This window comes from Salarias fasciatus, chromosome 13 (genome assembly GCF_902148845.1).
Source record: "Salarias fasciatus chromosome 13, fSalaFa1.1, whole genome shotgun sequence".
NCBI lineage: Eukaryota > Metazoa > Chordata > Actinopteri > Blenniiformes > Blenniidae > Salarias > Salarias fasciatus.
In genome coordinates, this window is record NC_043757.1 from 5,060,870 (window position 1) to 5,075,852 (window position 14,983).

General features: G+C 44.1%; 1 protein-coding gene across 1 annotated transcript in view; it reads left to right on the forward strand.

Moving 5' to 3' along the window:
• Positions 1-14,983, forward strand: part of thada (THADA armadillo repeat containing) — a 95,362-nt gene that overhangs the window by 30,085 nt on the left and 50,294 nt on the right. The window contains exons 28-30 of the mRNA XM_030106145.1: positions 85-174; positions 5,876-6,007; positions 13,583-13,751. Coding sequence (XP_029962005.1) covers positions 85-174; positions 5,876-6,007; positions 13,583-13,751 — 391 coding nt within the window. The remainder of the gene's footprint in view (positions 1-84; positions 175-5,875; positions 6,008-13,582; positions 13,752-14,983) is intronic.

Genomic DNA, 14,983 nt, shown 5'->3' on the forward strand with positions numbered 1-14,983 from the left:
TTTACATGTTTGTAAACCGGCTTTACTTCCTGTCTGAGGATGTTGGTGGTCTTTTATTAAAACTCTCCATCTTTCCGTCTGCAGGATGACAGGTCGGGAGTTTTTCACCCGGTTTCCGGCTCTCTACCCGTTCCTCCTGACGCAGCTGGAGGCGGCCGCCGCCACCGTGGAAAGGTAAGACCGTACGTTTTACACGACAGTGTTTTCAAGTTGAAGAGGTGTAACTTTTTGAATCTGCACTACCAGCGATCCGGCCTCAACTCTAAAGTGAGCCCTTTCTTCCCCCCCCCCTTATCTCTGGCTCATCTGACAGCCTGTTTGCTCAAACCTTTACAAGCTAATAAAGTGAACGTCTCGTAGAGAATTAGTTTGGTTTTTTTGAGTTGAGAGTTGAGTCCACTGAGGTTCATTGGCCTTAACTCCGTCAGCTCAGCCTAAACTCCCTTTATTTTTCTTCTGAAGCGTCTGAGTGGTCCGGCAGCTCCCCGGGCCGGCTTATCTTAATATGGATCCAATTAATTGAAAGCTTTTTCAAAACCAGCTCTTTCACAATTCCCCGCACTCCCTTCGACCCTTGTTAAAACATTCGCAGATTTCCCACGGAACCAGATCTCTGGCCGTCTGATCCCCCCCCCCCCCCCCCCCCCCACCGCCTCCCTCCACACACATCTTTTCAGAGTATCTCGCCACCCAAACAGACCAACCGCACTATAGTGTAGTCGCGCAGAGCAGGACAGCTGCTGTTAGTGGTTTCCAGCAGACAGGCACAGCTTACAGAGCGAGTGCTCCAAAATAGGCCCCGCTGTAGGAAAAGCTGCAGAAATCAGATATGGAGCTACGTAAAGTCGTATTTTTGAATCCACTTATACACTGTATGCATTATGTAATTCTTCCCTGACATAAAGCAGGGAAACCTGCCGCGTGCCCGGAGTCGACGCAGTGATTGACGAGCTGGTTTGCAGCTGCAGCGAGAGGAGGAAGCAGAGTTTGAGCCGGTTTCTTTTTCTTTTTCTTTTTTTCTTTTTCTTTTTGCCATGATTATGGTCTCATCTAGAGAAGCATAAAATCTGCTGCCTATCTGCATGATATGTTACAGCTACACATTTAAGATGATCCCCGGCTATAAAGGCCTTACTGCACTGTAATTTTCCTCTCTTACTGAAGGACGATGTTTAAAATACATGAACTTTAAAAAAGAAAAAAGAAATTTTAGAATGTTTGGAAACTGTTTTGAACATTTTATTATGCCTGTTTTTCTTGGTTAGTGTCCATATGAGTAGAATACAAAAGACCATGGCCAAGATGAGCACGCACAGTAGCGGCATTTCAGAAAAGTGGTGTTTTCCCCCCCGAGGCAGAGCTGGAGCATTTTCAAAACGTTGAACTTTCAGTGGCTTTGAGCGCCGTCGTCGTGTAAACAAACACCCAAAATGCAACGAAAGTTTTCCGTTTTCACTTAAATTTTGTTGAATTAGGCCTAAATGTTTCCACAGAGCGAATGAAAAGATTTTGAAATAAATTGTCAATCTGAAGAGCTACAACTTACAGGAAATTGCAATTTCAGTGTATGTGTTGGAAATCGCTTGAACTTTTTCAGTGTAATAAAACCTGCACTATGGTGAATTTTCAATCAAGCAATGCTTAATTAGATTATTAATGTAGCATTAAAATAGCATTTGCTGCAGCCGATAATGTAAATAAGAATAAGGCCACATTTCTTTGAAATAGAAGCTTTTTTTGGCAGTTTTAGTGAAAATACATACTGTTCAGCACTTTCGTGGTTATAAAAATAATTTTTAATATTAAATTACCTTACATCAATGGCTTTATTACATTCAGAAAGGCCAAATTTAGTTCGTTGCTGATCAAGACATTTATGCTGTAATTTGTATAAACATACAGCAAGTAAAAAAAATGTTTTAAAAGGAAATCAAATGAGGGTTCGGTTCTTGTCTTCAAAGTCAGGATTTTAAAAGACACTCATCACGGCTGGAGTAGATCAACAGCTAAAAAACAGTCCTGAAGTCAGAGAGCCAAACGCACAACGAAAAGCTGTTAACTTTCTTTGTGTTATGTTGCGTTAATATTGATTACAGCTGCTAAGAATTACATTGTTGTCTCTGTTCATTGATTTAGTAACAAGATACACAAACATGTATAACATCCATACAGGATCCACCGTCCAGCGCTTCAACACAAATGTAACAAAATACACACTGGAGAGAGTGAAAGAAGAAGAAATCCACGTGATATTGTTGAGATGAGTGTATACCGTTACATACATGACGCTGTGCGTATACATGATGCACAATGTGAACCCTCTGCACATGTATTCGCACACTTTCAGCCGCAGCAGCTCGGGTCAAAGGTCAGGTTCTTTACCCATCACTCTCACAGATGCTCCATTTGCTTGACACCAGATAATATCTGAGTGCATGTGCGGTAGTAGAGTCTGAAGTGTAACTCTGGTCTCAGTGACAGTGCGGACTGGGATAACGTTTGGTTTAAAGTATATGAAGTCTGATCCCATAATGCCTCTGTGTGTTTTGGCTGCCGGTGTTGTCTTTCATAGCACTTGGTGTATTTTGGTTCATTGCTGTTAGTAATTAGCTGCACAAACACATTTTTAAGTCGGATCACCTGCAATGGCTGTTTACTGTTTAAAGATGAGACAAGATTTGAAGCTGTGGTGAAGTTCATGCGAGACATGCGAGATAACGCCGTCCTTTGATGGCTTGAGCCGTTTTATAATGCCGCATCAGCCTGCCGTTAGAGCTTTCTCACTTCCACATTCAGCTGGAAATAGACACCGATAAACACCACATATTGTCAGTTTTACCTCATTAATGTCTTGCTGTGATGCTAAAGATTACTGAAGATCCCACATTACGCCAAATTCGTGCATTATGATGAAAATGATACCTGGACCTCGATAATCTCATGTGTTTCTATATTTTCATGATTCTGTTTTGCCCTTTTGAGCTGCTCCAGCTATGCATTGTGATTCAGACACAGATAATATGCTTGTTTCGTTCAGTACGGGGCATTATTTCAGGTTGATATTTTGATTATTTAAAAGCGTAATTACCTACGTTGTCCTCAGCAGCAGTTTGCTGACCAGCCATGATAAAACGTTTCAGTTTGTCAGTCACTACCTGCTTTTTCCTCCTGTTGTTTGTAAACATACTTCCTGCCGATACATTTTGTACTCGCGCCTTTATCCTAATTGTTATTGTTCCCCTCTGTGTATTGTTAATTTAGAACATTTGGCACAGTTTGTTTTTGGTTTCCTGACATGGACATAAAGTCCTCCAGCCTCGCTCTCATGTGCACGTTGGCCTGACACACTCAATTTGTTCTTTAAAATAATATGATTGGGGTCTAAGTGCCTGCTGCCTCAGATTCCTCACGTTTTTATCTGGCTGTGCCAAAGCTCGACCAGGTTTATCTGTGGAACTATTTCAGGTCAGCGCCCGCTTCATTTCAAGCTGCTGCGATTTGCCGCCGCTCTCTGCCTTATCTGCCCCTGCCTTCCCTTCCAAAGAAAACAGTTTTTGTATCATATTTCAAGTAATTTTCTAAACACAGCCAGTGATTTATTTGTCTGGGAGGGAAATAAAAGGTCAGTTAAAGCTGCAGTTTACTTTAGAGCTTCTCGGCTTTTGCTGCCTTTGAACAAAAGATCCGAGACGCTAAAAGTTTGATGTGCCGTTTCCAGCTCTCTCATAAAGAAGACCAAACAAAAACAACCCTTTCGTCTGATTCCGGGCTGCCAAAGATGACCGAGGAGGTGAGAGACACGTTTATGGAGGACCTCGACGTGGAAGTTTAAAGCGCCGTTAAATGCCAGAGAGGATTTTTCATCCTGTCAAATGATCTCTGCCTCCAGCTGTGTCCCAGCAAGGCCGAATGCGTGACCCCGCCCCCGTCGACCTGCCCCCCCCCCCCCCCCCCCCCCCCCCCATGTCTGAGTGTGACATCACATCCCGTCTCGCTCTGCTCGGCTGAACCGTGACATTAAACACATTAGACCGCTCACTAATTGGCGCGCTATTACGTTTCCCATCTCGCCGATCTGCGGCGAGTCCCGGCGGACGCCGCTCTCCGCGTGCAGGACGGAGTAATGAAAAGCACACGTTGTTTTCGCCGAGGTTCTGTTGTTCCGCCGCCGCTCTGAGAGATCCTCCGGACTAATGACAGGGCCCGGAGGACGCGCTTCTCAGGAGGCCGTACAGACTTTCACAACGCTCCACCGCAGGCGCTCTCGGCCTTGTAAACCATATTTTTTCCCACAACAATCCCATTCTGCAGAATGACAGCAGGACAGGAAGGGATAAAGCTGCGGCTCAATTTTATGAGATAACAAATATCCCTGCAGTGAATCACTGGCCCTAATTCGCAGTTGGAGGACCAACCCGTTTTTTATTCCGATTCCTTTTTCAGCGTTTCTTTCACTTGAAGTGTGTGTCAGAGTGAAATTGTGAAACTGCTGGCAGAGATGGGCAGTTTCCACTCTGACTCAGCTGGATGGAGGTAAAAGAGGGAGGCCGAAAGCTGCAGTTGAAGGGCGGATGAGGAGATGACTGTATATCGGAGCGTGGGTGGGTTTCTGACCGCAAAAAGGAATCTAGGCCAGTTCTGTTTGGCTTTGTTGCCCCAATTAGCTGCGGTTTCGTCCTGTCGTCCCAGACCTGAACTACAACCACACTATTGTTCTTCCAGGGTGTTCAGACAGGTAACGGAGACAAACACACTTACCCTGCAATACTACCTACCACAGCTGGGAGCTGAGGCGGAACAGTTAAACCACCAATGACCAGGCTGGTGGACACTCTTCCCTCAACATTGTGTCTCACTCATCTACCATGAAATTAAATGCCATTAAAATACATATTTTTGTGGGATATACATTCATTTGAGTTCTTGCTAGTAATTTAAAACGTATGCTGAGGTGTGTGTGTGTGTGACCGCAGAGTGTGCAATTTGTGATAAAAACTTAGGGTGAGTGTTTTCAGTGGGGATTTGATGTATTTGCTTGAATATGGAAAATCTTGTTTGGTCAAAACAATAACAAACTTAAATGGCAAGTCATAATACTGAACCATGAACGCTGCACTTACCACAGTTTTAAAGTACGCGTAGCACAGTGTGTGGGTTTTATCTACAGACTGCCCCGTGCATACTTTGGACTGTAGAGTGAAGAAACGAGCTTGCCGTGTGCCTCTCACACACTCCAGCTCACTCTTATATCAGTCGTACTTTAATAGTGCTTCACATGTAGCATCGCTGCTCTGCATGGAATACGGCTCGTAGTGAAATCCTCCTGAATCCACTGAGCGGTTAAACTAGTGGGGGACATGGGGCTGAGACTTTAGCCAATCAAAAGAGAGAATTGTTCATATTGACGTGTGTTTGACAAATAACACAAAACAGGCAGTTGTTAAAACTCCACAGATGTATATTTTCATGGAAATCAATTAAAAGGGTACAAATGACAAAAATGGCACCACTTTTTTTTTTTTCAATGGGCATGGCCTGCAGGTTTGTCCCCTATGCCCTCTCCTCTGTATGGCCGGCTTTGTTGATCACTCAGTCGCCTTCGTGCTCTGCTTGTGCGCCACGCTATGATTATGACACCTTGCCACCTCCTATAACATTGGGCGTCTTGTCTCTCCTGTAAGTGTGGCCTTTGCAAACAGTCATAAACACCTCTGCCTGTCCCAGAAAACCTGCTCCAGCAGGAACCTGGGAACATCATCAAGCACTTTCGTTGAAAGGCTGCTTTATTCGTCACACACCCTCGAAAACTGCACATTTCAGGTTGTTTTAATGATGCATTGGCGGAATCTGACTGCCTGGTTTTCTGTGTGTTTAGTGACAGCGGTCAGGTGAAGCTCCACCCCAGCCTGTTCCTGCTGCTGCTGGTGCTCAGTCGACTCTACCCGTCACCCATGGACGGCTCCTCCTCGCCTCTGGGGCTCGCACCTTTCATGCCCTTCATTATGAGGTAGGTGTAAGTCTGGGAAATGAGTCCATGCCAGACACCACTTCTGAGGAAAATCTGCAGTATGAGTCCTGCACACAGCAGAGGGCGGTGCATGTTTAATTGATGCGGTAAAGGTCTCTCTGTCCCACGCATTAGGGGCAAGTTATTTTATTTCAAATCGGAAAGCTTCATACATTTCCATTGGTGACTTTCTGGATTAGCACATTTTATACAAATAAAATCAGTGCACTGAATGATTATTGAAGTGTGTTTGTAAAAAACAGTGCATAGACTGAAACACTCTAAACTCATTCAACAACATCTGATGTCTTTATTAACAGAAATACTTTCCTTATATTTGCATATTTTCTGAGTTACAGCTTGATGATGTCTTAGATGTTGACGTCTTACACTCAGGTCGGATGGCCTTCTTAGAATGGTTCATGTTCACACCACATTTCACTTTAGTTTCTCTACAGTGATGGTTGTTAACCTTACATAAAATCTTCTTATTGCCATAAAAGTAATGTTTATTTAAATCATCTTTCACTGTGACTTGTCAGTATGGCCCACCTTAAAGTCTGTGTCCTCGTTTCCCCTTCTGGGAAGTAGTTTAGAGGGTCTAATCAATTTCAGAGACTAAACAGCATGACTTCTTGTCAGCTTTAGTTTGGATTCTCAGAGAATTTGATGATCTTTTGGCAATTTGTTCACTTCTGTTCTGCCTGGAGGAGCTTTTGGATACAACAGACCCAGTTTCCACAGTGCTGTCTCAGCAACAGTCTGTCAATCCAAGATGCCCCCCTGAGGAATAAGATCCTGGAGAGGAGCAGAGATGCTTCAACTTACAATCCCCTACAATCTCTACCTAATATTTAAATCTATATCTTCATTAAGTCTGTGCCATGAATGATGGAGGTAAGTTTGAAATTTGATTGGAAAAGAACCAGTATTAATCTGTTATATCCGTTTTGTAGTAGTTGCTTAGGTCCAGATTAACAGTCGTGTATATGTTAACTAATGAAAAAGCTGAAGTAGCAATGAAAAGCTCAGTCACCACCAGTCCAAAGTAATCGCATCCAGATTTCAGTCTCCGTCAGACATCCAACACTGCCACGTTTTGTGCAAATCGTGCAACAGATCAAAAAAAGAAAAGAAAGAAAGAATGAAAGAGGAAAGTACTTCATCTGGCTGCTAGGTGGCAGTATTGTAGTCTCTCTTCAGCCATGTTTTCCAGAGTCCATGAGACAGGAAGTCAAGCCGAGCTTTGCACCCAGTGCGAGCACATCCAACCAACAAGCAACTATGTAAAAAAAAAAAAAAAAGAAAAGAAAAAAAAAGGAATGGGGATTAATCCAACCATCCAAAAAAAAAAAAATCAATACAATGTTTTGCAGACGTGATGCATCGTCATCATTTATACTATTTCACTGTTTCAAACGTTTGAACTTCTTTCCCAGTTTATAAAGGTTAAGGAGACATTAGCAAAGGGAATGTTCTATGAAAAACAAGCAGGGTCACACAGCTGCTCTCTCAGATAAACCTCTCCAATCTGTTCGAAAGCTATAGCTCCTTCTAACTATAGAACAAATCCATTTTGCCGAGACAAAACACGGCCAGTCTAAACATGGAGTGTGTACTTTTCTGCCGCATTGTTTTTGCAGGTGCATCTGCAGCGTTTACCCGAATGTGCAGGCATCTTTTATCAGTTTGACTGTTTTTCCCGCTCCGGGTTCCTCGTGACATGTTCGCAGTGTTTGGCCATGGGTGCGAGCGAGATAGAGCTAAGTTTGTGTGCGTGTCCATTTGACTTGGTGTTTCTGCACGCTGAGACAAAACACCCTCCCAGCCGGATTCGGTTCTGCGCAGTGAGCGTCCCCGCTTGTGTTGTCTCGTGTCGCAGCTCTTGTTTTAGGTTTTTCGAGTGGGTTTATCTGAAGCAGCTTGCTGTTTACTGGGGAGGAAACCTTCTCAGGCGAATGGGAAACTTTGGGCGAAAACTTCATTTCTTACATTCCTGAGATGGAAGTGTCTACAAATGTTATCGGAAAAGGCTGATGTGCCTCTAGCGCACCTGCGAAACCCAGAACGTACATTCTGCACGCACGCTGTAGAAAGCAATCCGCAAACTCCAATCTTGAACTCAAGACCAAACGCCTCATTTCTCAATTTACTCTCAATCTTAACTCATAAAAGTTAAACCTAGGGTGGCTTTAGAGCAGTTCAGCTTTCTTCTTTCGTAACCGTTGTAAAGTGCACAAAATAAAACCAGAGGTGGCTTTTTGGTGCAAGCAGTGAATCTCTGCCTACTGCTGCACAGAGCGAAGCTCCATTTTGGAGACGTTTCTTCCAGCAAAGCTTGGAATGCCAGCAAACACAGCTGGTGATGTTTTGGGGATGGAAACACTGGCTAAGTGGGATATCTGGAGGAGACATGGTCGTCTTCACATGTTACATGCTATGTTCAAAAGGAGGTCCATCTTAATTTGATTTATTGGAGGCCTAATTTGTCTTTATTATGATGGGAGCAGGAAAGTTTGAAAGGATACATGGGGTTCGGCTTTGACCTTGAACCCAGAAAGCTGTACTGATGGTTTGGCTAATGAAACTGTGGGTGCCGGATAAGTGCTGCAGTGCTCTTTGAGAGCTGCTTGTATTCAAGGATTTGAGATTCACCTTTGTGATTTGAAGTCAAAAGTCAATTGCTGTTTCGTCCCTCGGTGCAATTCGTTCCAAATCTCCATGACACCACTTAAAAACAACATTGGGTCAAAAAGTTGAAAGATCAGTGAAGTTAATAGCATGACTGTAACGATCCTCCTGCACTGCATAACTGTCCACACTAGTGGATGTAGAGAAGCAAGCCCACATGTTAGCTTAGCTCCAATGTAGCTCTCACACTTGTATTTCTTCTCGAAACAATAAAGTGTGTCGACAGCTGATCAGAGTTCTGATGACTTTGAGGTAGGAATGTTTGATGACCCAATTTTCTCCCAAAACTCAGGCACTTTGTGTGGAAACAGTCACCTTTAATCAACAGAAATCCCTCATTTATGACACTTCTTCAATGCATTATGCTCAAGAAAGCCACATAGTCACTGGAGTCCTCCATGTGTGACTTATGGCTCAAGACATTTATTTGTTTTATTTCTATCTGAAGTACAAACTTCATTATTGTTTTGGCAGATAAGGCATGTCTGTTTTCCTGAATTCCTCCCAGTCAGCGACAGCGAGTTAATGGTTATGGGCTGATTTCCTGGGCTTTGTGATTTAACAAATGAGTTATTTTGTGAACTCTTGGAGTATTTCCTTTCAGGCCCACTCTCCCGTTGCTGCAGTAAATGGGGGGTTTAGCCAAGTCTGTGACTGTCGGAGAAGGTATGCGGCGCATGCATCCACCCAAATGTAGCCCACATGCTGGTTAAATATAGCCCAGCTTGAACTTCTTTGGCTACAGCCGTGTTTCTCAACACGTTCCCCTTCCCCCCATCCATATGCCCCGATCTTCCCCGAGCTTGTGTGGACGTGTCTGGTTAGGTCAGAGACTCTGTCCCCACCTCCCACCCCGTCAGCCTCCGCCACTTCTTCCCGTTCTCGGATGATCTGAACCCGCCGGGGATTAAATGTTGCTTCGGCCATCGTGTTGGCAGGACTGAGCATCATGCCCGCCATCACACCACGTAACATTTTTATCTTTATACCCTCCCACCCACCCTCTGGACGTTTGGCATTCCCCTGTTGCCTGGCCTCCGCATGCGTCACACCTGCACGGATGATGACGAGAAGAGCGATAATGATGACAACAAAATGGAGGGGGCTGACAGATTTATTGTAATAATTAATAGCTGCTTCATTCCGGCCCTTGATGTCTTTATATATACCCAGTATGTCTTGTCTACTCAGGCGTTTTTCTTTCCAGGTCTCCTCTTTTCCCGTTCCTCTTTCCTTGCCTAAAAGCTGAATCTTCAGTGTTGTGGTCTTGATTTATATCCCATGATATCCAGTCCAGGCATTTCTCCTTCCCCTGCCTGCCTCACTCCCTTCCTCTCCTTTCCAGGCTTCTCTGTGTTGTATCTCATTTCTTTTAAAAGGGCACAGTAATGCCTGTAAACTAAGTCACAACTTCAAAAGTGGTCCATCCGAGAGAGGTTAAATTGGCCAACCTTTTCTTGGTGCTCTTAATCTGTTGGGATAAATGATAGAGGTACTTTTTATTTTGCATTAGACTGAAGTTTTTTCTCTTCCTGCTATCAAATAAGGTGTTTTTTTTTCCCCAGGTGGTCGTGTAGACGGAGTATTCTGTTTTTAAGTCACTTGACACAATGCTAATGGTTCCATTCTTCAACTGCATTGGCCTTCGGGACTCAACATTTCTTTGCATTAAAATATCTTTTTTTCATAATAACATATCAGAAGTGGAATCAGGGTAAATACTCCAAACCGATGGAGGAGTGTTGGTGCAGTGGGTGGCAAGCAAGATGTGAGCCCATTGAGCTGGGTTGCAGAGGGTTGGCAGGTCAGTTCCTGTGCAGGGCCTTCAACACGCTGGGCATCAGAATGACGGAAATTGTCATGATGGTGGTTATATATCAGTAGAGGAGATCCTTGGGGTTGGGTTGAGCAACTTGGACACAAACTGGGCCCTGCTTGAAAGTGAATAATGTCTTAAAGACACAAAGAACCCTGACTTCTCCAGAAATTGGAATGCATTAACTGTTTTGGAGTTTTGCGCCGTTGACACTTTGAAACATGCCGTGTCTGCTGTGCTGTGGGTCTGCTTGGTATTTGGACTCATTTTCAGGCGTTTCACTATCTACTCAGTAAAACAAAAACAACGTGGTGATGAACATATTCATTTCTCTTCATCCGAAGGCCCAGATATACTCCGAACTGACACAGAACATAAACAGCAGTGTGGACGTGATTGTGTTTACATTTCGCTGGCTGTCCGCCCGAGCAGACAAGCAAATTTGTGCAGTCGCTGCCTTCATTCCAGGGATTTCTAGCTTACACACACACACACACACACACACACACACACACACACACACACACACGATGAATGCAAATTAAACAACTTGCAACAAAACGATTTGGTGCTCAAGCAACAGAGCGGCAGTGTTCGTCCGGCGATATCTTTACCCCACGTCATCTCCGAACTCTCCCACGCAGCGTTTTTCTGTGACGGACTTTGGTACTCTGCCTTGTTGGAACCAACACGGTCCTGTCTCTGTGGAGGAAACACATCTCCCAAGCTCTGTGAAATGAAGCCCAGATGAGCGCCGTCCACGCCAGTCAGCAAGTCTGCCAAGTGACCCCCACAGGGGACGCCCCCATGTTTCTAAAATTACACCCTTCCAAACTGTCATTTCCTTTCGCAAAAGACTTTCAATGGGACAAATTAGCACAGATAGTTAACATATGGGCCCAGAATGGGAGGCTGGGAGGAGGGGAGGAAAGTGAGCACTGCGCATGGCTTTGCAGTCATTAGGTGTGCTTGTGTGACATTTGTGCACATAAATTCACATGTACAGGCATGTAGAGATCAGGAATGCAAACTGTTGTCTGTGTGTGTGTGTGATACTATGGCTGTCTGTCTGTCCATAGGTGTGCGGGAAAGACCGAGGCATTTGCACAACAGGTGGAGCAGCATTTGCAGACAGTTGATGTGTAGCTCCAGACAGCCCTCTCCTCATTCACTTCATGACTTTTAGGCCATTGCTCCTGTTTGTGTCTACAGTTGTATCTGACCCTCACTCACAGTATGGCCCAGCTTCCGTTTCATCTCCTCATACCACCACGGTGACGGATAGACGTGCAGCGGTTCTCTGGAACCTTTACTGTATTTTTGCTTGCAGATGTCAATACAGCGACGGGCCCTGTAAGCATCTCATTGTGTACACACAGCTATTGTCCTCTTTTGACTTTTGTGCCTCATGGATAAAAATGTACTCTCTTGGCCAGACTTGTCTGTGGCTGTATTTACATGTCCAGTGTGTCCTCACCATACAGTTCATGTGGACGGTCCATACTTTTCCTAAAATGAGACTCTCTGGATGGAAGTATGTAGAAGCATCTGTGCGTATGTTGGCTCATACCAACCAGGAAACATGTTGGTCACGGACACATGACCCACATTATCCTTAAGACTGTCAGGATTTTTCTTTTCTTGGCACTCTTTTCTCAGCTAGCTCCAAAGTCTCAATTTAGTTTGGTGTTTCTTTAAGAAAGAAATCCAGTGAGGACAGTTCAGCAGCTGACCTCAAAGCACCTCAGTAGATCTCAAATACACCTACTGCTGCTGAAATATGCAAGTTTTATAAACTCACTCAGTTTGGGTCTACTACTCTTAAGAAATTTGAAAAATAAATAAATAAATAAAATCAGTGTTTTTGTTGAAAGGTATAGTATTGTTAGTAGGCCAGATTGGAGCCTCGAGCAGGTTGGTTTTGGCCCACGGGCCTTATTTTTGACACCCCTGCTGTACATACACATTGCAGAGGGGTGATTGTGCTTCTTATCTTCTCTGTGACGGTCAGTTTCTGTGTTGTCGGCTCGCTGTGTCAAACCAAATAGAAGACTTTTGAACATTTTGACTGAGAAGTACCCGGAAACCATTTTTGATGTAGCAGTTTGGCTACATTGAACCATGTTTGGCGTCTGGCTCTATATTTAGTAGGCAGACATGCCATGTGAATGGTCTCGATCCTCAAAAAAAAAAAAGTATATTGTTTGAATAGACAACACAAAATTGATGCTCTGTGAAATTGTAGTTTGAGAAAACATAAACTTAAGCTATCATTTTATAACCAAAACTCCCTGCAGAGCTCAAGCCGTTCCCTCCGTAGCAGGGACGCTCCACTCTGCCGCCCTCAGACCGTCTCACCCCTCCTCCTCTTATCTCATTCACATCTTGGTCGTGTCCTTCTCTCATGTCTGCCCTGGCTGTGTTATGACACTGGAGAATGAAAGACTATCAGCTTGTAAACAAGGTTAATTTTAGCGTTCACTCAGGGTGACTCGCCACATTCTGTATCATCGTCAAACATTGTTGGAAGACCGTGGGACAAAGGCATCTGCGTGTGGGCCAAAACAAAATGAAGCCGATTGGTTAAGTAATGATTTAAAAAAAAAAAAAGTTTAAGGTTTATCAGTCATCTCCTGGCCTGCGAGCTGTTTATGTTCATTTACTGCAAAGCGGGAAGAGGCAGACTGGAACCAAAATGGGGGAATAAAAGATGGAGACAATACAGAAAAATAACCACAAACTGTCCAAATCAAATAAGTCTTGCGTCATCATCCCCAAGTGTTGGATTCTTTCACGCAGTCTGCGCAGAGAACAAAATAATGACCATTAATAGTGATAACATGCACTATAATTACATAATTTTTCTAGTGTCGTTGCAGCTGGATAATAAATTAAACGCAGTAGTTAGAATAACAACGCGTGACCTGTGATAATGGGAAAACCGACAACTTCCTCCATTAGCAAAAACATCCAATGTTACATAACCTGAAAGGTTTTCATAACAGCACACACTCTCCTCCATCACTTTTTGCTTCTGTGTGTGTGTGTGTGTGTGTGTGTCTCTTCAGATGTGGCCGTTCGGCGGTGTACCGGACCAGAGAGATGGCCGCCCGGGCCCTCGTCCCCTTCGTGCTGCTCACCCAGGTCCCGTCCACAGTCCACTCCTTACTGCAGGAACTCCCTCCACAGCCAGGAACCAAAGTCCAGCAGAACCACATCCACGGGACGCTGCTGCAGGTCTGATCACTCACAGGTTCACAAAACTCATACGGCATGTGCAAAATAGAGTCTACGGTGTTTTTACATTTGCATAGAGATCCTTCCATGTTGGCCTCTTTGATCACACACAGGGTAAAACTGCAGGTCTGTGGTTTAATTTTGTTTCCAGAGTCCTGTGTGTGACAGAACTGGCTACTGCCTGCTGCCCCTGCCGTCACCCATAGACACACGTTTAAGTGTTTATTTGGTGTAACCTGCCATAATTATCTACATTTTAGCTGGGTTGTTGTTTCTGTTGCACATTAACTGTGCCGTCGACACAGTTGTTTTTCCATACAGCCCAATTTCATCTCAAACTGGCCAGGATAGGAAAATAGTAACACAGCTTTTTATTTCCCAAATTAAATAATTAGTACAGAAAATGACAGTAATTTCAATATAAAGCCAAACTGATCACATTTGGCCATCGTCATGCCGGTGCTCAGCCATAATGAAAACACTCTGAAGAAACAAGTTTCTATCTGTGTTAAACCTCCATGAAAACTCTTCAGAGTTCAGTGCTGACATTCGTGAAAGCATGTTTCAAATCGAGTCGAAGCCAACGTGACCCCGGTTTGACTCCCAGTCCGCTGGCCAGCAGGGGGCAGTGCGTGCTCCCAGGCTGTGAATTAGCTGACGGTTTATTGAGTATATTTGTTATCCCGCTGGAGGAATGTGGTTCGGTATGCAGCGGCAGTACACACACTAAACAACACTAAGATACAAAGATGCCTGATTAAGAAACGAGAGATAAAAACAGCAAGGAGATAAGAAGCGTGAGGCAAAAACTTCCTGCAATAAAATGCAGAATAAACATCTGAGCAGGAATATTGGTGTTTACAGTGTGTTAGAAAAGACTGCTGGAAAGTAAACGCGGCCTCAAGGATGCTGCGATTTTGTGAATGGATGTGAATAAACATGTCATTTGTTTGCAACATAACTCAGTATTGCAGCCTTTAATAAGGTAGAAATTCCACGTGCACATGGTGTGTTTAGTATTGGTTTATGTTTTGCATGCCGCAGTATTTTATAGGCAGACTCCTGAAGTTGGGATTTTGATGTTTTTACTGTGGAAAGCAAAACACAGAAAGCGGTTCCTGAGGTAAGTTACCGGTCAGATTTAAGGTTATGGTCAAAGTTAGGGTCAAAGAGGAAACGGCTCCACGCACACACAGGTTCTCCGTCAGCCTCCTCAGACTGGGCTTCCACAC